We start from the raw sequence: 24,801 nt of genomic DNA, 5'->3' as shown, positions 1-24,801 counted from the left end.
GTATTTATGTCAGGCCAATCCCCAGCTGTCTATGATGTTGAGATCTAGGTCTACTTAGCTACATACCAAGACAAAACGATAATGATTTCTTCGTTATCCTCACGCCTCCCTCGACTACCAGCCTGCCAGGCATGCGCTCAGAAAAAGACAAAGTGCGACAATGGCAGACCGAGTTGTTCTTCTTGTGAGAGAACAGGCCTCGAATGTCTTATGGTGACTTCAGACGCTGATGTCAGTACCCAACTATCTCGAGCGTAAGGATTGTTCTCTGGTGACTTGTCATCTACACATAGCTGACAAGTGACTCAGTATGATTGATGAGTTGGAAAGGAAAGAACAGGCTTTATCTCAAAGACTCAGAGAGCTGGAGGCCAGCTCGGCAGCTCATGATCCCGGTAAAGCAGATACCTTGAGTCCGGACGACCGACATACGCGAAATTCGATAGCAGCTTCATCGCCAGCAACAAGGGAAGGAGCTAGTATAAGGTATACAGAACCCTAACTGCCATGCCTCTTTAGCTGAAGAAAGCTCAGCTTGGGGTGTAAAAATAAATGACTCAAGTTTTACGTGTGTTTAGTATGAACTTACTTACTGATTTAGTCTCTTATGCTAGTTTTATCGCACACCTATTCTCCGATGCAAATTGGAGAAAGTCCCATGCCAGTTTGCTGCGAACATTGGCGGATGCACCAGGCGTGGGAGAGGTATCGATAGCTCCTTGCGCACTACCATCCGCGGCAGAAACGCAGATGCTTTTTGAGAAATAGTGAGTGCTATAAACGTTTCATTTCCAGCACTAATCAAGATAGCTTGAGCTGGGCACATATCCAGAATCCGTTTCTCCTCCGCCGAAGCATCTGGGCACTTCATCAACGTCTGCTCAATAACCAGGACGCCTCTGCTCCTGTGGCTAACCACGACCTGTTCAGAGCATTTATGCTTTGCGCTATTGGCTCCGTGCTGCCATATCGGAACAGGATACATGACCGGCATCCGGGAGCATATTACAACGCTGCATTGCAGTATCTCGGGACTGAGTTTCTGACTAGAGGGCTAGACTCTGTGCAGGATCTACTACTTATATGTAGATTTGGAATCTACCATCCAATCGGTATGTCGCAACTCGTAAATAGTTACTTCTCTAACTGGCAAAGGCACATCTGTATGGGATGTTGTTAGGGTCTGTGGTCGTCTTTGCATTGAGCTAGGGCTGCACAACAACCCGAACGTACAGGGCGACCTACTTCAAACGCAACTTAGACGGAGGATATTCTGGCAATTCTACCTTATTGATAGGTACAGCTCCACAACACTAGACCGACCGTTTCTCATCGACGACAACGATATCAGCACCAAATTCCCTGTTGAGACAAGCGACGAAGAGCTCGAAGCAGCTAACAACCAAGTCCAATGCCTCGACTCATTTGGCATCAACCATGAACCCAATGTACAGAATGAGATGACAGTGTTCTTCGTTTCAGTGAAGCTCCGACAGGTGTCATCACATATCCAGACCGAGTTCTCCAAGTTACGGCGCAAAGTTATTGATTCCCCATCCAAACGTCTTCTTCCGGGTCACATTCACGTGGCAATGACCAAACTGTTGCAAGAGTTGCAGGATTGGAGAAATAATTGCCCCATCATTCAAGAGCCTAGCTGCCTGTATGAGACTCAAGAATGGTACGACCTTTTGCTGGCTCGAGAGCGGCAATCTGTCTTACGAAGAGCTATAGACCTTGTGCCAAAAGTCAATGGATCGCCGCCAAAAGGGATACTGACCGTCTTCCTGAGATCTTCCCTAGAGACTATTGATCGGTATCACAGCCTATGGTGTATGAAGAGAACCATGATGACACATACGCGAAGCTACTTTCATATGCTGTTCACTGCAGGATTGTCTGTCATGTACTGCACATCAGTATCAAAGACGATCGCAGCAGACGACTTGCGTGCGTCATATCAAGGGTTGCTACGGTGTCGAGAATTGCTGAATAGCGTTACTAAGCAGCTTCCTGATGCTAACAACTACGTCTCTGTCTATGAGGCACTGTTTCGTGATGTATCACAAAGGCTGTGGCCAAAGGAAAGTGAGACAAGTCTTCCATCTGATGCATCTCTGGTAGCACCAGCCACCTCTGCAGTTCCAAGCTATCCTCATGATCTTGGGAACTTTGCCAACGGATTGCCTCAGCATATACTGACAGACTCACTACCTTCTGACATGGATAATATGTCGAACTTTGCAACGAACCGCAACTTCTTTGATGAGAGCGTACTTGACCCTGTGAGTCAGTTTAGAGCTCCGATGCAAACAGACAATGACATCAATCTTGAGGGAATTAATTGGGCGCTTATGAGTTACGACTCACTATGGAATATGGAATCTGCCTTGGGCCAGTATGTTTATGGAGACCCTACTAATACTGGTGGTTGGGAGGGATTTGAGTTTTAGAATATACATTAACCGCTTGTATTGTGTCGAGTCCCAGCCAGGCCAATGAAGAGGCCATGTATACACAGTAAAATGATTGTCCCTGGGTTGGGGGAGGTTATATTGATTCTTAGGGTTAAAAGTTTTCAATTGAACCAGTTCCCTCCGTTTCGTTCTTTCCGCTTGCCGCCATGTCAAAACTCTATCTACGTATAGGATGGAACGGCTACAAATCCCCCAAATCTACATCACCTATTAGGTAGCAGAAATATTAGCCTCCTAAGTCTTAGGGTATAGAAATAAGTCGTCTAAGAATCATAGTCTAAGTGGCATGAGCTGCTCTAATAATTTTATCTCTTATGATCGTACCGGTCAATTCCTATGCTACCCTGAGGATGACCTCTCCCACTAGGTACCGAGCCCCAGTTCACGTCTTTCTGTTTCCCGGCCCAAGCCCCTGAGGTAGGACCATGGAATGGTTCGCCAGCCAAATCGTCGAACCCAAGATTGAGGCTGAGCCTGAAACCAAAGACCCTTCTTTTGAGCTTTATCTAACAGAAGGAACGGGAGTGCGTCAAAGCTCGAGGCTCGGGCCATGCGTCACGCCGCAACACTTGGACTGGGTCACATGGGTCGCATGTCTTGACATGCGATAGAAAAAGGCAGAGACCAGAATCGAATGCATCGATTTCGGTTGCACATTAGATCTATACAATAGAATCAATTGATCGAATTAGTTTCCGATCTACACGTTCCTATACACGTTCATTGGTCAATCAATCGCTACCAACTCGCCGATGGATATCCATCTATGCGATAAATGGAAACCATGATATAAGTAGATCTGTGTAGTTGGAAAAGATGTGATGCGAAAGACAAACGTAGAGGGATACTATCCCATCATACAACCAAGATTCCCTCCTAGGAGCGGTTCTCGATATGCTTAGATACCACAGACTCCTGATCCTTCATGTCAGGCTCCAGAATCTCACGAGCAGCAGGCTTCAGGTCATCTGCTGTAGGATATGCAATCTTATGTACAGTGTACCAAGGCCTCTCAAATAACTTATCCATACTCTCCAGTGATCGTCCAGATGTCTCGGGCATGGCGAAGTAAACGTAGATAAGCGAGCAAGTGGCGATGCTCATGAAGAAGACAAAAGCGCCGTACCTCTGAGTCGCAGCCAGAAGCGAAGGCATCGCACGCGAGCAGGCGAAGTAAAATGCCCAGTGGACGGCCATAAGGATTGATACATTGATGGAGCGGATGCGGATGGGAAAGACTTCGGCGGACACAAGATACGGGATAGAGAACCAACCGATAGACCAACCGATGGCATGAATGTAAATAGCTGCGATAGCTGCGCGACTGGCTGCCATGGCGGAAGTGTTGGCCTCGACATCCTCAGGGGTCCAGCCGTTGGTGATTTTGAGATAAGCCCCAACGAATGCCAAAGTCAGAATCTGAATTGCGATACCAGTCATAAGGGATCGACGTCGGCCAATGAAATCGATGACAAAAACGGAGAATAGGAGGACCGAGACAAACTTCAAAATCGCGTAGCAACCGGTCGCGAGGAAACGAGATTCAGTGCCAGCGATTCCAAGATATCCAAAGATCGTAGGAGAGTACTGGGTAATTGCATTTGCTCCCGAAAATTGACCAAAAACATGACATGCAAACATGAGGGTGAATCTTCGACGGTTGCTAAGGTCTAAAAACGTCTCCTTTACCAAATCCCAGGTGTTGGCACCAGCCACAATCTCGATTTCTTGGTTGAGCTGTGACTCAATGCCCTGGAACTCTGATTGGACATACGGATGATCTTCGGGAAGTCCCCGAAATCTTGACAAGATGGCAAGTGCTTCGGTCTTCTTGTTCTGGCTCAAAAGGAAGCGAGGCGTCTCAGGGGTAAAGAACGTGCCAACACCCCAGATCAAAACGGGGATCAGTTGAAGGGCAGTGGGCAGCTGCCATTGAAGGTTCGTTCCTGCGTGATACTTTGTTACTCCATAATTGAAGAAGAATCCAAAGACAACGCCGAGTTGTTGGCAGCATGTATACTGGAGAGTCAAGAGACCTCGGATCGGCTGGGGAGATATCTACAAGAAATGACAGTCAGTGTGGGCAGAACCAAGTACATTTGAATGCATACACACCTCTGCAATGTAGACTGAAGGAAGAACAGTAGTCGCACCAATTCCGATTCCGGATATCACACGCGTCGCGTAAAGAACACTGAGATTGTTACTGAACGTTTGGCCAAAGATACCAGCCATATAAACAACAGTAAAGAATTGAAAGGTTCGTGCTCGACCAAGTCGCTCGGTAAGCCACACGCAAGCCAAACAGCCAAAAACAGCTCCAGCCGTGGCGATTGCCACGATCCATCCTTTGGTGTTGGCATACTCGTGGTCGGTCTGATTATCGATTCCGAAGTGTTCTTTGAAGACTTCCATGATGACGAGGGACGCGATATTGCCTGGCATAAAATGGTCAACTTGAGTTGGATCGCGTGTGTCAAAGCACTACATACCTTCGTCAAACCCTTTTGCAACGCCAGCGAAAGCCCATATGCAACTGCAAGCGAGAAGATACCAATTGAAGATTTCTCTCGGACTGTTTTTGATGGCCTTTATCGTGGCCTTGATCATGTTTGGTCTAGCCATTGTCAAGAATTGAGCTGGTCGCTACCTGTAAACCTTGAGGTAGGAAACAAAAACAAAGTTGGAAACAACGATGAAGACCATGTTTGGAGCGAAAGTTGCCAAGATTATATCGTCCAACGGCTTTCGCAGGGCTCAATGGCCAAAGCCTGGAAATAATCATGTCGCAAGGTACAAAGGCGGGGATGGCCGAGGATCTTGTTCCCCGAGCTTCCCCAGACCATTTCCCCATAAACTAAAACGCCCCTCATCGGCGTATTTCCTAGTGCTGTCGGACTCGACCCGGTTGAAGGGGCTTCCAGTCGGATGAATCTGCCGAGAATGGATCTCTTGCCCTTGTAACGTGCTTAGCGTGTCAAAGACGTTGCATTGAGCATGTTCGTGGAGTAAGAGCATACTAACGAGTAAGTTGAGAAGGGTTTTGATGAGCTATGGTAATGTTAGGCGAATGGGCATTTGATTGATGCTCTAGCGATTGACAGTCAATGGGACTTGTTAGACTTGTTGCGAAACAGTAGTAAGTGTGAAGGTACTAAGAGATAGTGCGGGTTTAGGCGAATGGGCATATTATCACCATGTCAGTATGTCAACAGGCTATGAAAACTACCAATATCCAAATGTGTCAAATTTGTCGCTTGCTTCACCATTCATCTGGGGATAAAGTAGTACATAACCGAAAGGGACAACCTCCAAACTTTAGAATATAAAAATAAATAGACTAAAGTTATGGCCTAAATGGCATAAATTGACTTACTAATTTTGTCTCTTATGCTCTCAGCGATCAACTTTTCTGTTGCCCTGCTGGCAGGTTTAAGATTAGACCATGCAACCGCACCAAAGGTAAGTGAATATTCTCCTATTTGTTCCTCATTGCCAGATATATCCACAATACTACTCATTTTCGTTGCTTTGTTTCAGTGTCGGTGCAGCAACCGCTCCCCGGCAATGCCACTTCACTGTCTGAATATTTCCCTCAAGGCTATCTGTGATGTACAGCGTCTTATGACCAGGTCCCCCAAAACAACAGTTTGTAAGATTGATACCTTCTGATCCACTAACAATCCGAGCTTTGGGTACACCGTGTGTGTCAACCACAAAGATTGATCCAAGACTTGGATGGCAGATGAAAAGGTTACCCTCCTCATCCAACGCAAGTCCATCTGGACCAGCGTTTCCAAATGATTGGAAGAATACGCCAACTTTGGAGGTTGTTCCATCTGGGTGCAGGGGTAGTCGCCAGACTTGGTTTGCTCTTGTCATGGCCACGTAGAGAAAGCGTTCGTCGCGAGATAAAACGAGTCCATTGGGTGATGGGCCATTATCAAGAAGAGTATCTAGCTTTCCATCAGGCGACAGACGGTAGACTCGTCCTGTGGGATCGGTCATTCCAGTTTGTCCTTGATCTGTGAAGTAAAGATTCCCTTTCGAGTCGACAACCAGATCATTCGGACCCTTGAATCGTTCTAAATTCTTTCTTTTCAGCTTTGGTCCCATCTTCCCTGTCTCGGGGTCGAAGCAAAGAATTCCCTGTCGACATGGTTAGCTAAATTGCCCGATGTATTGCAGGTTAGATCAACGTGCTTGTTTATAGTCTGCCACTAACAAATCTCCATCCGCAGTCCCGACGAGGCCATTTGGCTCCCCATCCCAAGTACAAGCGACTGAAACTTGCTTCTCCTTATCAATTTTCAGGATGCGGCCATAGGGGATATCCACAATGTAGAGGTTGCCAACGCTGTCACAAACAGGCCCTTCGAGGAAAATGTGTTTGAAGGAGCCTGCAAAGCCCCCTCTCCATTCGGACTCCTGGCCAATGCAACGCTTATCGTCGGGGATACGAAGCCAGATGTCTGCTTTAATCACGGGAGGTGGTGGGTAGAAGTTCATACTGAGTTTTGATGATCAATTGGATGATATGTAACAAGAGTTGATCTTGAATTGATGAGATCAATCAGTATTTACGGGACTCCAGTGCCAATGGAGTTGTGGTGCCTCCGTAATACGGAAAAAATCCGATGATATTCTAATGAACCTGGGGAAACAGGGGTGTTGGTTAGCTGATGGGCTTGCTCCGTTATTTGTCTCACTATATCCACGAGTCATGTTCCTACCAGACCCCAATTTGTCTGACTTATCGATATCGTCAAATCGGCCTTCAATTAGCCCGACTATCTCCACTCTGGCTGGTCTACCTTCAACCTTGATACAGTATGTTTAAATGGATTGAATAAAAGTCTAGTATCAAGATACTTACCAAGTAGTTTTACCTACCTAACCTGAGTAGATATGAAGGGCAATGATTACTATCTCAATTTACCTCGAGCTCCCATTAGTTGCTGAAACAGCATTTCAGAAGTGCACAACTATCGACAACATGCAACCTCTCATCTTGGAATGATATATTTCTTCCCTGCCTAGAGCATTACTGTAGTGATGACATTGTTAAATGAGGGTCACAATTCCAATGAATGAGACATGAGAATAAGCTTGGTGCCACAATCGCGTTAAGTGGAACCGTGAATGTGTCGGCTAGTGACATAGAGAGCACGAGGAGTGTATCAGGGACATCTCGAATAGCGCATCCCATCGTATGGCCAGAAGGCACCCCAGAACCAATTGGCATACAGCTCAATGTTGTTTCTGTCTAGTTTGGATGCGAACATCATCTACATGGCGTGGTTGTGAGACGCGTCAAGAGACGACGCGCTTTCGTGGGTTCGCGTCATGGACAGACCACAATGTTTGCACCAAACAAGAGGTCGAGTACAGAAACATGGTCGTCTTAAGCGCCTAAAAACTGAGTGCGACGTCAATTCTAGAGTGTAGATAATTTTCAATTGAGTCAAATTTACTTGATCACACCTAAGTGGCTCGTGGACTTGGTCAAATTTGACCCTCAAGATGAAACTACAGATCCCTTGAAATACTATTGAACTTCCCTTGCCAATCAAAAGGCAGATCAACAAATTGAAACAATTGGCTGTTAAGCATCAGAGATAAAACTGTAGGCCAGCTTATGTTGCTTAGGTTGGACCACTTAGGATATTCATGATGATACCCTACAGCTCAGAAGTTGAATGAAGTTTTGTTATCCGCTCTAGAGAATCGTCGCTTGACATGGGCCTTCAAATTCAACGAATCTCATCATACAGCTTTAGCCATTTTTACAGTGAAAGTTATTCTACGTAGGGATGCTCAGTGATACTGACAAAATGGCAAATTGATAGCATATCGCGATACTCAGATAGTCTTGATGTTGTCAAACAGTTTTACCAGTTTCAATACACTTAACCTACAGTAGTTCAACCCAGCTCTACTTGCGAGACAACTACATCCGTGCGCAGCCTCAAGTCTTCCTTGGCATGTGGCACATGTCATATCAAAGCCTCGGCTACGCCCTGAACCAATCGCAGCCTGTGCTTAAACGCGACAAGGGGGAAAAATGTCACAGCTTTCAAACAACGTTATGCGCTATGACTTTGAGCTAAACTTGACAGACCACGGTTAACGAGTATCAGCCTCAGCACAAATACAAACACCTTTACAAGCTTAAAACAATCTAGTTCCTTGTGACACCTTGCGATTGCTCAATTGTTTACTTTTACAGTTTGTGAAACGAGGTCTTTGCTAAAGGTTTCAGGGCTTCCAAAGTGAGGGTATAATGTCGATCGGTAAACGCCGAACACGTACCAGGATCTTCGGGAGTATCATCATCCGAGTGGTAAGTCCAGGTTACATCACAAGTAATAACCTATCAATTAATGCCGTCAAAAATAGATTGTGGTTCTAAACACTCAGCCACAGACAGTAGAATATCGGCTTGGCAAGTAGTGAATGACGGATATCATGAAGAACATCAGTTGATGAGTAATGGAGATGTATGAAAATATCTACCTAGATACATTCACATTAGTCCCTCGGTCAATCGACTCCAAGGTAGCTGTAAGGATGACATGCACTCTATCCATCCTTTGATAATGGCCCATCACCATCGCATTGAATTTTGCTTTACTTGGTAATGGCTGCGAATTGTTTACAATCACGACGTTCTGTTTCAATAATAAGCATACTGAAGAATAAGAAGAAACGAAAAAGGAAGCTCCAAATCGATCAATTGAAGCTCTACAGCGTAGCTGAAACATCTCAGCCACTACTGTTCTCCAGACAATCATCAAAACTACTCGGCCATGACCGATCTGACGAGCCAATCGCAACACGAAGCTAAGTCAAAAACTTCTAGAATTGCGAGATTCTGCGTTTCGGATCGTCATTTTGACCTGGTTGTGTTGCACCCGTAGATCCCCAGGGGGGTCTGAGCGAAACGTGAAACAGCGTGTAGAGAGTCGAAACTTGGGGCAATGCCAGACATCAAACTCCCAAGACTTTTGAAAAGTTCGAAAAAGGAAGACTTTGGTGGAGGCGGGGTCGAGTCGTAACAAGCAGAAACAAGAACCTGAAGCTGATGGTTGTGCGTCGAGGGCTATGATTCCAAAAAGTGCTTTTGGCCAAGAGTTTGAGGGGATCTCCTATGAAAGATATCTCAAAGAAATTCATATAAGAGTCTTGATCTCGACGACTTGGGAAACTTCTCATCAAGCAACAATTACTCACAACTTCATCTCCTCATCCCTTCTTCATTATCTTTCAACAGCCCTGGTGGCTCACTTTAATTCACAACAACTTTTAATTTTTCCATTCCTCTCTACGATACCCAATCCTTTCAATTTAAACATTCAACCAAACAAAACCAACAACATGCACTTCTACGCTCTTATTCCCGCTTTCATCACCGCCGTCTCCGCTCACGGAGTGGTCATCTCAGTCGAGGGTGCGAATGGAGTCTCCATGCCTGGTCTCAGCAGTAAGTTCCCTTCCAATTTCCAGCATAATCATATCAACTAACAATTGGATAGTTGCCGATGGAACTCCTCGTGATTGCTCTAGCAACGGATGTGGCTCCCAAGCTGACACCGCAATCATTCGTGATCGCGAACTTGGAACCAGCGAAGCCAGCGCCTTGGGCAGGACCCAGGGCAACGGACCTGTTGATGCGTCTGTAATGATCGCCAACTTCCTTGGAACTAGTGGCAGCAACAATGTTCCCACCAACAATGGCAGCGACTCGGGTGTTGGTGTTGAGGATGATCTCTCTGGCCTGAACCGAGGTGGCCGCAACAACAACAGAAAGCAGAGACGTCAGCTAGGAAACCTCCTCGGTGGACTCTTCGGCGGTGGTCGTGGAGGTGGAAACGGCGAAAAGGCCGATAAGCCCAACGAGTCCAGTGTCGCTGCGACTGCTGGAGAGGGAGCAACATCGGGTCTTCCCACTTGCTCTGAGAATGGTGAAATCACGATGACTTACAGACAGGCAAGTTACATCTTCAAGAGCACTAGGAAACCTGACTAACATTGTATTAGATTAACCAGGATGGCGCTGGCCCAATGAGAGCTGATATCGATGCTACCTCTGGCGGCACCGACCCTGATGCCTTCAAGTCTGCTGAAGTCACCAATGACGTTCCCGGTGTTGGCTTCGGAGGACTCTCACTCGCCACCAACACCGATTTCCCTCTCACTGTCAAGATGCCCCAGGGTATGACCTGTGAGGGAACTGTAGGAGGAGCCAACAATGTCTGCATTGTTCGTGTCCGAAACAGCGCTGCTGCTGGACCCTTTGGTGGCTCTGGTGCCTTTACTCAGTCCGCATCTGCTCGCAAGCGCGCTATTGCTTTCCGCCTCAAGAAGCGCATGCAGATTGTTCGCAACTAGAGGACTGCAAGTCATTGGATGACAGGTCGGCCGGGAATTAGTTAGACTGTCTATACGAATGAATGTGTTACTCATTCGATCTGGAGTAGAGATATGAGCTTAGCAGTAGTCTATACGAATACATGAATCACCGCTTCCTTGAACTTAATTGACCAGATTTGCCGTGCACGCCAATTGTAAAAGCCGAACAACAACAACATTAGATAGATATCGCCGCGGGGTATTGCAATAGGACGGGAGCCTGGCATTGGTGGCTTTGAGCTGTGAGGTAAAGACAGGGGCTCGAGGTTCTTTTGACATGGGAGCTGTTGGTTCTTATGTCTCGGCACGTCATCTTCATGCTCGCTAGGATTGATGGTCTTTCTTAACACCTTCTAGTTATGGCAGGATCTGCGGGGATCGGTCCACAGGCTCAATCTGACCTGCCCAGAAAAGATGTAACTCAAATTCCAAGAGAGGGGTAGGTGGGCTTCGCTTTTAGAAGGATCGTAAGCGAGAGGTAAGAATAAATATTAAGCTTAAATCTTCAAACGACTGCCGATGAGATGTTTATCAGAGGAACATTTACTTCTTCTAGATCTTTTAGTTATCCATAAGCGATTGGGTTCGAGACATTCTACCAGTTATCTACCTCTCTTCATTGACTGAGCCCTTATTCCACCCATGCCGTGGATTTAACGTAGTGAGATTGTAGCAGCCTTCCTGCATCATTTCAGGAACGGCTGCTTACCATATACGAGGATCTTTGTTTTGACTTCCCTCTGTTTCTGTACTATCCGTAATGATCAAGACCTTATTCTAGCCCCGGCTTGGGTTACATCCCACCGATCACTGTAGCTTCCAAACCTGGAGTAGGCCCAAGTACCAAGCGACTTGGCACTGAACAATCCGGATGAAATGCTTATCAACTGGCCTGGATCAGTTCCGTAAGAGCGGTCTAAGTGAACACCGCCTACCTGCAGGGGATGTCGTAGATTGCGGTTAGAACTAAACTCTTGCCAAGAGAATCTATTCCCACGAACATGCTCACAAGTATATAAGGCAACTGCCCCGCGGGTTCAATCTTACTTTTTACTCTGAGGACCAGACTCTCTCAAATCTCTGTATTCATACTCAGTCGACACAATGCGCTACTCAGTCCCTCTATTGGCGGCTCTCGCTGCATCAGCTACGGCTACGCCAGCTGAGGCGATGGGGAAGCGCGCCGAGAAGCTCTTTACCCTCGAGACTGCCCCCGGTGAGACAGTTGAGGTTACCGAGGATGAGAAGTTCCAAATGATTGATGTATGACCCAATGGCAATGTATCATATAACTACATCAAAGACTAACCATGACACAGGACCACATCCACTTTTTCGACATCACGGAATGGAAGGACCACAACCCTGCTGACGCCAGTCTTGCTTTCACAACGCCAAAATTCCCTGAGACGCTTTCTCATCAATCCAATGTTGCAAACATTGTCAAAAAGCTCAGCACAAAGAACATGGAGAAGCAACTCAAGAAGTTCTCTTCGTTCCACAACCGTTACTTTAACTCTGCATATGGTGTCGAAGCTGCTGAATGGCTACACAAGGAAGTTCAAAAGGTCATCAAGAAGAGCAAGCATCCTCTGGCCTCTGTCCGTCTGATTCAGCATCAGGCGTGGTCACAGCCCTCAATTGCTGTCTCCATTCCCGGAAAGGTCCGCCTTAAAACCGTTATTACCGGATCCCACCTTGACTCGGTCATTTCTAACGACCGCGGTGCTGGGCGTGCTCCTGGAGCCGATGACAACGGCTCTGCATCCATCATGCTTCTCAACCTGTTGAGTGCATTCCTTGAGGACCCCCGTATTGCAAAGGGAGATCACCTCAACACTGTCGAGTTCCACTGGTACTCTGCTGAGGAGACAGGTCTTCTTGGATCCCAGGATATTTTCAACAGCTACTCACGCTTGGGCATTCAAGTCGAAGCTATGCTCAATCAGGACATGGTCGGCTACAAGGGTCGTGACGGGATCGAGCGCTTTGGCCTTGTGACCGATTTCACAAGCCCTAGCCAAAACGAGTTTCTCAAGCTGCTAATCGACGAGTACGCTGATATTCCTTATGAGGAGTCCACTTGCGGGTATGCCTGCTCTGACCATGCTTCGGCACATCGAAATGGCTTCCCCTCATCGTTCCTCTTCGAGACTCCGTTCGGCAACCACAATCCCTACATCCACACACCCAACGATACCATGGCCCATGTCGATTTTGACCACGTCATGCAGCATGCCAAGGTCACTGCTGGCTTTGTCTACGAGTTGGCTCACCGCGACTTTACTGCATGAGAGTATTGAGAGTGATAGAATAGTTCAAATTTTGATCTTTAAGAAAGACTGAGTAAAGAGAAATAATTTACAAATCCTTATGTGCCCCGCAGTTCTATGAATGAATGATATGCTTAATTCCGACCCTTTCCAAACCCCTCGTAGCCATGCTTTGTGATTTAATTCTTTTCGCGGACAACTTCAGTCAGCTTGACATGGAGACTGCCCTTCTCCCAAAGAGTGAAAATCTTTTGCTCCTTCCACTCCCGACTTTCAGGCATAAGCTCAGCATCAAACTTCCAGAGTAGTCGTGTCAATAAAAGTCGCATCTCAAGGTAAGCCAAACTGGAATCTCATGTTAGCGCCTCGCTCTTTGCGGGATAAAAGTTGGACTCACTTTTTGCCAATGCAGTCTCGAGGTCCCATGGAAAATGGTTGGACAACAGCTCTGCAGTCGTTGGAATATCGAGGATCATCCATCCAACGCTCGGGTACAAATTTCTCGGGGTCCTTGAAGTTGCGTGCTGAGTGGTAGGCGGGCAGTTGAGGCACAGAAACACCAACCTATGGGTGATGTTAGATACTGTCCAAGTCGGTGCAATCAATAGTGAAAGCTACTCACATTCTCGGGAAACCAGTGACCCTCGACAAAGTCGCCTCCTTTGGGAATGGTTCGTCCAAGTGCGCCGGGGACAGGAGGATCTAGAATGACGTTGTCAGCTTTGTGTGAATTTTTTGCAACTGGATTTGACTTACACATTCTGAAACCTTCGGAGAGCACTGCAAGCAAATACGTCTGCTTATCTACGGCGGCAGCGGTAATGTCTTCTTCTGTAGCAAAAGCCAAGCGGATTTCCGTGACCAACTTCTTATACGCCTCGGGATTGGTCAAGAGCTGATATGTAACACCGCTGAGCAATGTCGCCGTAGTCTCGCTTCCGGCTACAATAAGAAGAGAAGAGTTCTCAATTATCTCAGGCCTAGACATACCCCTCTCATCGTTGTAGCGAAGGATGTAAGACATGAAGTCCTTGCTGTTGTTATCCTTGACATCGAGACGAGCGCCAGCCACATGTTCGGTGAACTCGAAATGTTCTTTCGTGGCCTTCTTCACGTGCGCCGGGGTAATGAGACTAATCCAGTTGTGAAGGCCGAGGCGGATCGCAGCTTGCGAAAAGCTGATACCTTTGATGCTACTGAAGATTTTAGTAACCCATGGGTGGTATTTTCCGCTTTCAAGGCACCCGAATGGCTGGCCGAGAGCAAGATGGCCGATGAGATCAAAGGTGGCGAAGTTGTACCAAGCGACCATATCGACACTCTCTCCTTCCCTTGCTTTCTGGGTAAGCTTCTCGATGAACAAATTGACGTAGTGCATCAGAAGGTCGTTTTGCTCGCTGAGTGCCTTGTGGGAAAACGCATGGGAAAGAAGCTTTCGCTGGCGCTTGTGGTCTTCGTGCTTTGTGACAATCAGACTTGGAGCAGGACGGCCCTGTCTGTAAAGTCGAAAATCCTTTCCAAACTCGCGGGCTCCGCCGGTTTTGTGACCGTAGATTGTCTTGTAAGCATCGGCCGTGATGAAGGAGACATCGTTGTAAGTGTATCGAACCACAGGGCCGTATTGCTCGTGCAGCTCCTTCAAACGATATACCCATTGGCCTCGAGTCAAGTGATAGAGATATGGTAGCTGGGTGGCAGCGTACAGCTTTGGGCCAGGAATTTTAGCGAGTGGGTGGAAGAATACATAGTAGATCGCGCGGCCTGTTACGAAAAGAACCTGATATCATCAGTTCTGAAGTCTGCGGGGAAATTTCTCAAGTACTTACCACTGCTGCAGCGAGCAACACCAAACCCCCGCCCAGACTTGTGCCAGACGCTAGGTCGGTGGAAATGATAGCCATGTTGGCGGCAAGAACACGATAGGTGGCAATTTGATAGTGTGACTACTGTAGAAAGTGTTTGTGGATGATGTGCTTGACCTTCGAGACGCGGGGCCTCGCCTTTTAAAGCATCGATTTCAACGCATTGATAAAATCTATAAAGGGCAGCTCCATTTTTGCGCCGCATGGACACATTCAGAGTTGATCTCCATCAAAATGCAACGACGAGCCACTGACTGAGCCTGCGCCGCTGTATACGTTTCGACGTAACATACGGGTAATCGGTGATTTAGCAACCGACAGCTCATGCCCTATCGCAGCCCTTCGAAACTGACTCAAACCTGTGTTATCCACTGTATATGCCCGTTGTGATGGGGGCATTGGGTCGTATTCAGAACAACATGATACCGATGTGCCGCGGAGTTTCCGTCCTGCCCACCACTCGGTGTGTGATAGACGCGAGTGCCGTATATGGGTCCGCGGAGTTTGAATCAGAAAGACAAAGTGGATAACGATGCAGTTGATCGGCGTCGTAAATGTTCGAAAGAATCTCGTTTCGACTGTGCGGTGCATACGCATTGACCATGTTGAAAGGGGAAGCCCCTTGTCATACTTCGGCAATTTCGCATCCAGAACCCCTGCTAAGACCGAGACTAATGCAAGCCTGCCGGAGATCAAGCCTGAGAAGACAGACTTTAGGGTAGAAGATGGAAATGAACTCATAGGGCGGATGTTTTATCGCTCAAATAGTGGTGTATTTACTTGTACTAGGTATGGTACAGATTTGGGAAAATATGATAGTGATGGAGTTTAAAGCCATAGTTTGAAATGTATTTGACAAGACTAGAATAAGGATACGGTGCGTTAGATCTCCCGAATTAAATCATTGCACGTGAGTATCTCATCATGTTAAGGCCTTGAGCTAAATAAGCTTAGAAGACAAAAGTCAATGACGTGATCAACAGAAATTGACCGATCTTTGAGACATACCGTACATTTCCAGGAAATATATAGCAGTTAGTACACTATTACAGAGAGGTATAGGTAAGGTGAGTTACTGGCATGCCAATCTATAATGATTATCAGCTTATTAATGATAGCGGCTAGATAATGGAAGGAAATAATTCTCGTGATAAGCACTAAAAGCTACAAGCTAACTGCGATTAATTTCCTGGAAATGTACGGTAGATGTATTCGTCATCAAGCAATTATTAAGCATGTGTATATCATCAAGTAGAGATGCCGCCTCAAATCCTTTCTCGTGCCTCCTCACTTCCATGCTGTTGGAGTTTGCAGACCAAATTCCTCACCCGCACAAAACAGTACGAGTTTCGTCAAATTGCCACCGTCGTCATGACTACGCGTAAGTTACCAAGACGTGGCTGTGCTTAAAGTTACTGACTCAATGTCCATAGACCACGCTGCAAATGATGAGCTCAAGGCCAGCTCCCTGTTTGATGTATCTCACATCACGGCAGTCGTCACAGGCGGTGCCACAGGCATCGGTTTAATGATCACACAGGCACTGGTATCAAATGGAGCTAAAGTTTACATCACTGGTCGCCGTACAGAAAAACTTGAACAAACCAAGAAGATCTACAGTACGGGCCCTGGAAGTATTCACGTGCTCCCTGGTGATGTGAGCTCAAAAGACGAGGCTATCCGATTGGCGAAGGAAGTCGGCGAGAAGGAGCCGAATGGTATTCATTTGCTTGTCAACAACGCTGGTATTGCGAGGGATGATGAAACCAGGTTCTGTAAGTTCAATCATGGCCATCTGTGGGAAACGTGCTAACGATGTTGGTACCACAGCTTTGGCAGGGGAACCTAATATGACTGACGCCCAAGCCATCTCGGACCATTTCCTGCGAACGAAGTCTGAGCAATGGACAGAGACTTTGACGACAAACGTCGCAGGTCCATACTACATGTCTGTTGCCTTCTTACCTCTACTGGCCAAAGGACGCGACGCGATACCCGGCTATACGTCTCAGATTGTTAATGTTTCTTCCACGTCGGGAGCCATGAAGGGGTCGAGCTGGGGCCAGCCCGTCTATGCTACATCCAAGGCCGCTCTCACCCACCTCAGTCGCATTCTTGCGACCTTGTGCAAGGATGTCAAGGTCCGTGTCAACGTCATTGCGCCAGGACTCTTCCCTAGCGAAATGACTACTGGAGAATCTGACGAGGGCAACAAGAGCAAGATCGAAAAGAAGTCGTATAATCCGGCTGGAAGACCAGGCCATGACACTGATATGGCGGCCACGATCCTATTCCTTGTTGGGAAGGGTGGTTTATTTTACAACGGTCAGATTGTATACCCCGACGGAGGTAAGTTTGTTCTAAAAACTAGAGCACACATGGCACTGACAGACAACAAAGGCAACTTACTTGTACAGCCAGGTGTTGCGAACTAGAGGAGTCCATAGAATAGAAAGTAATCTGAATCAACTGATAATATGTATAAATAACTGTACAGAAGGTGACCCGACCTGGAAAATAAGCTGATAGACACCAACATACTATCTTTAGCATCTGAGAACACCATTGTCGTTGCTCACATATTCATGTGCAAGTACTATTTCTAGATATAGAATTAGCCCCATATACAACTTATATCATGTTGGCGTGACATCAAACGTACCAATGCAAATAGTAGTCTCCTCACTCTGGCCTTCACACGTGCATCCAAGCCAGTACACATTATACCTGAACCACGGATCGGGCGCTTGAAAGATATGGCAGTTGTTGCAACTGCCACTGTAATTTCTTTTCTCCCACTAAATAATTGGATTAGCATACCAGAAGAATCGTAAAGAAATACCACGAAGTCGCTTACTGTCAGTTCACCGTCGCTGTATCCAAAGCACTTGTTGAGGTCCAACTCTGTTGGGAGGTAGGCCGAGTTGTCCCGGGGCAGGCAGTGTGATGAAAGGACATTTGTCTTAGGATTAAATGCAGTGTCTTTGCAGGTAGCACTGAATGCAATGGAACTACCGAGCATCGACGCCAAAACAAAAGTCTTGTTCAACATTCTGATTTAGTTGAAGACCAAATGCCACCTTTCTGGCAATGTTTGTTGTTTGAGGAAGGGTCTTGTCTACTTATAATTAAAACGGAGTCTATGAGCAGCATCCCGTCAGACCAACCCTTCGGAGGATTTCGTGTGGTGATATGTCACCCCCAACATATGGAATCTGACTGCATACTCCAGATTATGCCAGCACTAGCTTCTTACAACCTACGGAGCATGGTCCGTCGACAAGAACGGAAATAAAGGATTACAAGAAGGATTGAATCATGTCTCTTTTGGTTTCCATACGTTGTCAGAGTATATCACCCGAGACCAACTGGGTATTATTATTGGTCGCGAGCTGGGGAAGTTGGGAATGGGTCGGTAATACGAAATCCTTCTCATGTCTGTGAACGAGATTCGGGTACCGAAGCAAACGGCCCGGGACCGACTGGGTATTTATGCGAAATAGATTATTGACTGATAAGGAGTGAAATCACTTGTAAGGATATGGAGAAGGAGACGATTTTGTGGGGCAAAGAATTCCCAAGTTCTCTGAGTGTATCCCATGAGACAGACTCACACAAACAACTCCTGTGAACTATTGTCGATATGTCCCAACTCAATAGCCGTCAACGCGTCGCTATCTAACACCCCCTCCCACAAGACCAGTAGTGATTATAACAGCTCCCGAAGCTGGCCGTCTTCGTGCAGTGAATGACGCTCGTTCCCACTGCAGAGCATGAGTTGCCACTGGACTGAAGGGCGACAAGGAACGTGTTTCGAGCCTCGTTGGCGGAAATGCTGGAACAGACATGGGCGCAGTTGTAACTACAAGTGCCTGCGCTGTCGCCTGTAGCAGAGCAGGTTCTTTTGCAGGCTTGCACCCCAGCTACCATGCACAGAGCAGAGAAAAGATAGAGTGGGTTGACCATTGTGTTGAAGATGCTGGAAGTCAGTCAGTTAAGCTTTTTCATGATACTCATCAATCGGAGTATCAGATGGCTGGCTTGACTCAACTGGTAGACTTGAAGATGGTGGTTGTATACAATTGTTACTCGGCATGTGTGAGCTCTTGACCTTGGTAGACGGAAACACTCTGTATTGAGACGGATGGCTGTTATATGTACCAAACAATACACTCGGACCATCACTGACTATGTGACGGTTTTGCAATTCTTCGTGTAGGACCTCCTCACATTTCAACTCTGAACTGTGACACCGTTATGCTTCAGAGTGATAGATTCATGTCGGGATTAAGGGGAATATCCGCCTTTCTCCACGTTGTACTATTGTATCACTATGCACCGACTACTGATATCCATATTGACTCGGTAGCCACTACTCTTTCCGTGTTGATTGTGTTCCATTAACTACATCGTCGACTTGACTAATTTCCCGAATTTGTGCAACCTTTGGTTTCAGTAGGCGCTGTAAGTAACGTTGGGATTCTTGCAAGTACCACGTGCGATCGAGGTGCCTGGCTTTACCTCTGATCCAATAAAGTACACTATAAAACCGGACACCTTGTAGTAATTAATCATCATCATCCCCATCAAGCGGAAAGATCTAGACCGAACTTCAAAGGGTAGCAAGGCGACAGCTGTCACACAAGCGGAACTGATCCCAATGGTTGACTTAGAATAACCGAGATCTCCACTTGCATTCTGAAACATTACCTCTCTCATTTAGGAATTATGCTATGTGGATATTCATACTATAGGCATACGGTTGGTTGATTGGAATTTGCCTTTATTTTATTTAACATGAATATGAAATCTGTTTTTAGTTGTTGCTGTTCCTTGCATGGCTCGTGGCTAGCCGATCAGCTTTTGTCTCTGCGTAGCAAGGGGTAATGAGACATGGCATGACCTTTCAATCGGCTTTACCGCTCTTCTGGGTATCAGCAAAGTTAACCTCCTGAGTCTTAGGTTGCAAAAATAAATAGCCTAAAGATCATAGTCTAAGTAGCATAAACTGATCTACTAATTTCGTCTCTTATGCTTCCAGTGGCTAATTTGTCTGATACCCTAAGGCCACTTTGTTGGGAAAATGTCTCAGCTTCATAACAGTTTTCAGACTCAAGACCAAAGCCCAGACCATACATTTGAATGATGGCGTTAGTTGCTAAAGTCACCTTGCGACCAGAGTTATTAGCCGCCACCAGTAAATTGCATAGCTACATCAATTTGCGCTCGGTTCGTTTGATCCAAATATTAGACAGCTGTTCCCTTCACAGGACTGATGGAGTAAACCCAGTTCCCAAAGCATTTTCAAAATGAAAGGTCACGTCGCCGCTTTTGCGCTGCTTGGTGGCATCGTCGGTGCTGTTGACACGAGAAATGTTTACCAAGAAGACCCTGCTACTTGGTGCATCACTTATCTTTCAACCTACCTTGCTCCTGTATCATATCAAAGCGCCTTTCCTCATCCCTCTGAGAACTCTTCGGACTCCAAACCCATTGCGACAGCCACAACTCGAGATACTATTCTACCTTCGTCTATTGATGACGTGATTTCTTCAACAGAAAGTGATAGCGCTCCGACCTCAGTGGGCTTCGAGCCAGCTGGTGAGCGCATCATTCTTCTCATTACACAATCTGGAAGCAACACCAAGCGACAGATTGGAGGCTTCGTTGGTGATGGCAATCCTGACGTTTGCAACTTTGCTACTGTCTTTGTTCTTGGCCAGCGTCGTTTATCTCAGAATGGTATACCCATTGCGTATCTTGGTGATGACTACCAAAAGCTTGAGTCGTCATCTGCGTTACCAATTGACGCGGTCACGGCGACCTTCAGCAGTGAAGGAGGTGTCTTGAGCTTTGTAGACTCGGCCTTACCAAACGGTCAAGCTTCGTTTTGCCAAACCTCGACTGATGGTCAAGTCTACATGACGTTTATATCAAAGCCATCTGGCTGCTTCCCGGTGACTCTCAATGTATATGCAGGTAAGAAGATCTTGAAAAATATTGTTAGTACCTAGCACTAACGAAGCTCATTAGCGGAGCGATGCGTCAATGGTAGATTGGATGGCCTCGATACTACAACTACAGGCTTCCAAAGCATTGTATCCAGTGTATCTGACATCACCCGAACTGAGCAGACTAGTGTGTCCGACACAGACTCGGTTTACCAGACAGATATGTCTACCGCCGGAAATAACATTGTTCCAACATCCATTGAGAGTCTGTCGTATGGTACAGAAATGTCTCCAGATACATCAGATGAGCCCACTCTTGTCCCGACGTTTGTCGAAACAGGCTCATTCACAAGTGATGTTCCACTTGATCCTACCGACACGCCTAAATTACCCACTTCCGAGTCTTCTGGTGTGGACGTTTCGACTTCCGAATCACCTGAGGAGATCCATACATCGGAACCCACTAGTACGCCATCAACGCCGATCACCGGTGATTCTCCCACAGCAACTCAAGCTGGGCCTGGCGGCGCCATTACGAACGCCGTGGCCAACGGCAGATTTGCCAAGGGTCTAAATTCTTGGTCTGTGGAGGGTTCTGCCAAGCAACAAAGCTCTGACTGCTATAAAGCAGACGGAAGTACTGATAATGGATGTGCGGCACTGGGGTCCTCCGCTATCCCTGCCGATGCACAGAAGCGAGCATTGGGTGGCTTAGGAAGCATTTCCCAGACACTTGGCAATCTTGTTCCATCCAAAACTACAAGTTACACTGTTCAGCTTTACTATGTTGTCATCACTGTTGGACGACAGTCATGCAGCATAAATGCCTACCTGGGGAATCGCCAGTTCTATACTATGGGCCTCTTTAGCGGTGGTGGTGTGACAGGCTCGTGGAATAGGGTTCTTACTACAGTCATGGCAGACTCGCGAAGTGCCAACTTCGGCATCTCCATGAGTTGTTCTGGCAATGGATTTGCGTTGCTATACGTCGACTCGGTCTTTGTATCAAATCAGGTAACACCTGACAATATCGACCAATTTGATCTAGACTTTGGAGACGGGGGTGATAGTCCCGATACTCCGACCGAGCAGCTGACGTCCGAGCCACCAAGTACCCCAACACAGCGACCCGTTGATCCGGTTACCTCTGAAACGAGACATAATATCAATACCTCTATTGAAATGCCTACATCCGGTCATTTGGAACCAACAACTCGACATGTTCCACAGAACTCGACTGATTGGCTGCCTCGTCCTGCGACGAGTACTGGCAGTACAGAGAACACGCCTGTGTCGAAGCCAACTAGCATTCAGCCACCTCGCGAGGAGACTACTGTTGATTTGGAACCAACATTTGCCGACGAAAGCACTACAGATAAGATCGAGCAAACTTCAGATGGGTTCCCAGAGTCGTCAGATACTAGACTTGAGCCAACAGAAGCCCCATCATCAATAGCACAAGAAACTACCTCTACCTCAGAAACAACTACTACTTCTGAAGAACCCAGCCCAACTTGCCAGTACAAACATGGTGAAATGTGCAACTTCGATCGATTTAACTACCCCAAAGATGCTCTTTGTTCATGGGGAGGTTACTATAAGGGCGACGTCTGGACCGAGTCACGTAGGGACTATCCTGCCCAGGGCAGACTGGAGAACTGCATAGCCATATGCCAACAATCACGTTATCTTACATTGCATTTCTCTGGTAGATACACCGGGGTGTCTTACCAGTGATCGACCATGCATGGTCAGAGGGTAGCGAGGCGCGATCTGGCTTGATACATTCATGCAGAAGTCGACATTTATCGGGACGCCATCCAAGATAAGCCTAAAGGCACCCGGATCCCAAAATGTTCAGCTGGCACCTGTGTCACCGGAAATGGCGCGCCAATTTCTCGGGTTGTTCAAGACTACCTCTTATCATCGACTTCCGTTTTATAAGTTTAGTGAGTTGTAAGCCTTTTGGAAAGTCTGTACAATTCGCAGGATGTTCGTAACATACCGCCGCAGACTAAGGCGAGTTTTCTAGCAATTCTGGGTATTGGCGCTCTTGCGACTCCGCAGACAGACTTTGCAGAGACGCTGTTCACGGAAGCCAGGCGAGAAGCTGTCATTTTGGACGATGCAGTGACATTAAAGACAATTCAGCTTTCTCTCTTGTTTGCTGACTACCAGATCAATATGGGGCGTCCCAATTCGACATATCTACACCTTAGCGTTGCATGCAGGAAGGCTTTTGCATTAGGACTGCACCTTGGAGCTTTATCGACTCGATTGGACACCGCCATGTTATAAAATCATCAAACCACTATATGGTCACTCTACTTCTTCGAAACATAGGTTAAGTGTCCATTATTTGAATATCGAGACTGACATTATATAAATACTAGGCATTGTCTTTTTGTCGACGGAGCGGGCTGAAGCTTAAAGATATCTCGTGTCCGTTCTCAATAGAACCACTTCCTACGGCCAGGCTGTGCCGACTCGCCACAATTATGGCGGACGCTGCCGAAGCTATTTACGGCAAAAAAAACAACAACTTGAATTCTACAGTTGTATGCAGTCGCGGAAGAACTGCGCGGTCGTCTCCATCAATTTGCTCAGAATTGGGGCATCGGGTCTGCCCAATTGGGGACCACTCAGGGTGTAGCGGGTCAAAGGCACAGGCCGCTTAGTCATAGATTTTGGTGGGCCCAACACAGCGCCTTTGGGTCTGTGCCCCACCGTAGTAACTTAACTCAATCAACCACCTTACATAACCACCCTGGCCTACTAACTTCTTAGGGCCCTCTTAATATTTATAAATCTATAATATTATATAACTGTATATAGGTATAATATATCTATTTTAATTAAGAAGCTGACTATTCTTATAGTATACTATTATATTACTATTTTAATTTTTTACCTTTTTTTAATTACTAATTAAGCGATATATATTATAACAGTTGCACCTAACTGTTAAGCTATAGGGCAAAAGATCGGGCTATAATTACTATACTAGCAATTATATTAGTGCTTACAGCTGCCTATAGAAGCCTTATAAGGCTATTATAATAACTAATTATAATATATATTACTAGAGGGATAAGTTAAATTAAAGAGAAATAAATATATTAGGCTTATAGATATATTATTAATATAGTATAAGTATTATAACTTAATAGATAACTATATAATATACTTAATAAGTAAGTAAGTTAAATAAGTAAGTAAGTTAAAAATCCCTTACTTTATAATATTTTAATTTAATTAGATAATTATTAATAACTTAAGATATTATAGTCTTTAAATAAATATAGAATCCTTTTAGCCCTTTATGTAAGAGGTCCAATGGCTCAGTTAGGTAGATCCGTTAATGCAGGTAACGTAGGTCCTCTATTGTTGCAAGACTAAAGCTTACCGCTTATTCTTCTGTGTGTAGAATTTGCAGGTAAGCCCCCTTGATAGGGGCTTGTGACTATCCCGAGGTTCTCCCGAAGGTCGTGCGTTCGAACCCCATTACAATAGTTTATGTTAGCTTATATTAAGGTTTTCCCTTTAAATATAACGACACCGATAAATTATACAGCTGCATATAGTGGACAGATGTTTTAATAAAACGTGTCCTACATAGTAGTAGGTAGCAGACAGAGCAAACCCTTAACAATATGCTCTAGAAAATGAAAAACTCAAAGCAGCGCCTAAGCATCATGAGTTTACGTATCAATTGCGTATCTTATGTCTCTAGCAGTGAACGTTTCTGGTACCTGGCCAGCCTTCCTGTGTTGAGCGTGGGGGGTGTCACGTGTTTAACCGCGTGATCACATTATGTATACATCTC

General features: G+C 46.2%; 11 protein-coding genes across 11 annotated transcripts; 6 read left to right on the top strand and 5 right to left on the bottom strand.

Annotated features, from left to right (window-relative positions):
* Positions 1 to 310: 310 nt before the first annotated feature.
* Positions 311 to 2,453, top strand: FGSG_13455 (uncharacterized protein; the record flags this gene model as incomplete). Its single annotated transcript, XM_011322509.1, is given in 5 exon segments — positions 311 to 395; positions 520 to 568; positions 579 to 767; positions 796 to 1,112; positions 1,156 to 2,453. The coding sequence occupies 5 exon segments, from the start codon at positions 311 to 313 to the stop codon at positions 2,451 to 2,453; spliced, it is 1,938 nt and encodes a 645-aa protein (XP_011320811.1).
* Positions 2,454 to 3,353: 900 nt separating this feature from the next.
* FGSG_08019 (uncharacterized protein) lies at positions 3,354 to 5,183 on the bottom strand (the record flags this gene model as incomplete). The annotated part of the gene is made up of 4 exons (XM_011322508.1): positions 3,354 to 4,535; positions 4,593 to 4,915; positions 4,970 to 5,094; positions 5,128 to 5,183. 4 exons carry the CDS (start codon positions 5,181 to 5,183, stop codon positions 3,354 to 3,356), a joined length of 1,686 nt encoding a protein of 561 aa, XP_011320810.1.
* An 807-nt stretch (positions 5,184 to 5,990) lies between these two features.
* On the bottom strand, positions 5,991 to 6,986 carry FGSG_08020 (uncharacterized protein; the record flags this gene model as incomplete). The annotated part of the gene is made up of 2 exons (XM_011322507.1): positions 5,991 to 6,626; positions 6,768 to 6,986. 2 exons carry the CDS (start codon positions 6,984 to 6,986, stop codon positions 5,991 to 5,993), a joined length of 855 nt encoding a protein of 284 aa, XP_011320809.1.
* Positions 6,987 to 9,854: 2,868 nt separating this feature from the next.
* Positions 9,855 to 10,868, top strand: FGSG_08021 (uncharacterized protein; the record flags this gene model as incomplete). Its single annotated transcript, XM_011322506.1, has 4 exons — positions 9,855 to 9,960; positions 10,013 to 10,417; positions 10,464 to 10,471; positions 10,518 to 10,868. The coding sequence occupies 4 exons, from the start codon at positions 9,855 to 9,857 to the stop codon at positions 10,866 to 10,868; spliced, it is 870 nt and encodes a 289-aa protein (XP_011320808.1).
* Positions 10,869 to 11,993: 1,125 nt separating this feature from the next.
* Positions 11,994 to 13,183, top strand: FGSG_08022 (uncharacterized protein; the record flags this gene model as incomplete). Its single annotated transcript, XM_011322505.1, has 2 exons — positions 11,994 to 12,152; positions 12,209 to 13,183. 2 exons carry the CDS (start codon positions 11,994 to 11,996, stop codon positions 13,181 to 13,183), a joined length of 1,134 nt encoding a protein of 377 aa, XP_011320807.1.
* A 158-nt stretch (positions 13,184 to 13,341) lies between these two features.
* FGSG_08023 (uncharacterized protein) lies at positions 13,342 to 15,063 on the bottom strand (the record flags this gene model as incomplete). The annotated part of the gene is made up of 5 exons (XM_011322504.1): positions 13,342 to 13,507; positions 13,560 to 13,726; positions 13,785 to 13,864; positions 13,919 to 14,939; positions 14,989 to 15,063. The coding sequence occupies 5 exons, from the start codon at positions 15,061 to 15,063 to the stop codon at positions 13,342 to 13,344; spliced, it is 1,509 nt and encodes a 502-aa protein (XP_011320806.1).
* A 1,332-nt stretch (positions 15,064 to 16,395) lies between these two features.
* Positions 16,396 to 17,459, top strand: FGSG_08024 (uncharacterized protein; the record flags this gene model as incomplete). Its single annotated transcript, XM_011322503.1, has 4 exons — positions 16,396 to 16,405; positions 16,458 to 16,799; positions 16,855 to 17,373; positions 17,425 to 17,459. The coding sequence occupies 4 exons, from the start codon at positions 16,396 to 16,398 to the stop codon at positions 17,457 to 17,459; spliced, it is 906 nt and encodes a 301-aa protein (XP_011320805.1).
* Positions 17,460 to 17,599: 140 nt separating this feature from the next.
* On the bottom strand, positions 17,600 to 18,076 carry FGSG_08025 (uncharacterized protein; the record flags this gene model as incomplete). The annotated part of the gene is made up of 2 exons (XM_011322502.1): positions 17,600 to 17,620; positions 17,687 to 18,076. The coding sequence occupies 2 exons, from the start codon at positions 18,074 to 18,076 to the stop codon at positions 17,600 to 17,602; spliced, it is 411 nt and encodes a 136-aa protein (XP_011320804.1).
* Positions 18,077 to 18,508: 432 nt separating this feature from the next.
* Positions 18,509 to 19,138, bottom strand: FGSG_13454 (uncharacterized protein; the record flags this gene model as incomplete). The annotated part of the gene is made up of 2 exons (XM_011322501.1): positions 18,509 to 19,003; positions 19,076 to 19,138. Coding segments are annotated over 2 exons (364 nt in total), but the record flags the coding sequence as incomplete, so codon positions are not given.
* A 1,195-nt stretch (positions 19,139 to 20,333) lies between these two features.
* On the top strand, positions 20,334 to 22,712 carry FGSG_08026 (uncharacterized protein; the record flags this gene model as incomplete). Its single annotated transcript, XM_011322500.1, has 2 exons — positions 20,334 to 21,003; positions 21,058 to 22,712. The coding sequence occupies 2 exons, from the start codon at positions 20,334 to 20,336 to the stop codon at positions 22,710 to 22,712; spliced, it is 2,325 nt and encodes a 774-aa protein (XP_011320802.1).
* Positions 22,713 to 23,473: 761 nt separating this feature from the next.
* On the top strand, positions 23,474 to 24,488 carry FGSG_13453 (uncharacterized protein; the record flags this gene model as incomplete). The annotated part of the gene is given in 8 exon segments (XM_011322499.1): positions 23,474 to 23,530; positions 23,532 to 23,689; positions 23,811 to 23,853; positions 24,124 to 24,169; positions 24,171 to 24,186; positions 24,281 to 24,347; positions 24,403 to 24,411; positions 24,429 to 24,488. Coding segments are annotated over 8 exon segments (456 nt in total).
* Between the last annotated feature and the right edge of the window lie 313 nt (positions 24,489 to 24,801).

Source organism: Fusarium graminearum, chromosome 2 (assembly GCF_000240135.3).
Source record: "Fusarium graminearum PH-1 chromosome 2, whole genome shotgun sequence".
In the NCBI taxonomy this organism is placed as follows: domain Eukaryota; kingdom Fungi; phylum Ascomycota; class Sordariomycetes; order Hypocreales; family Nectriaceae; genus Fusarium; species Fusarium graminearum.
This window is presented reverse-complemented; position numbering and strand designations above follow the sequence as displayed.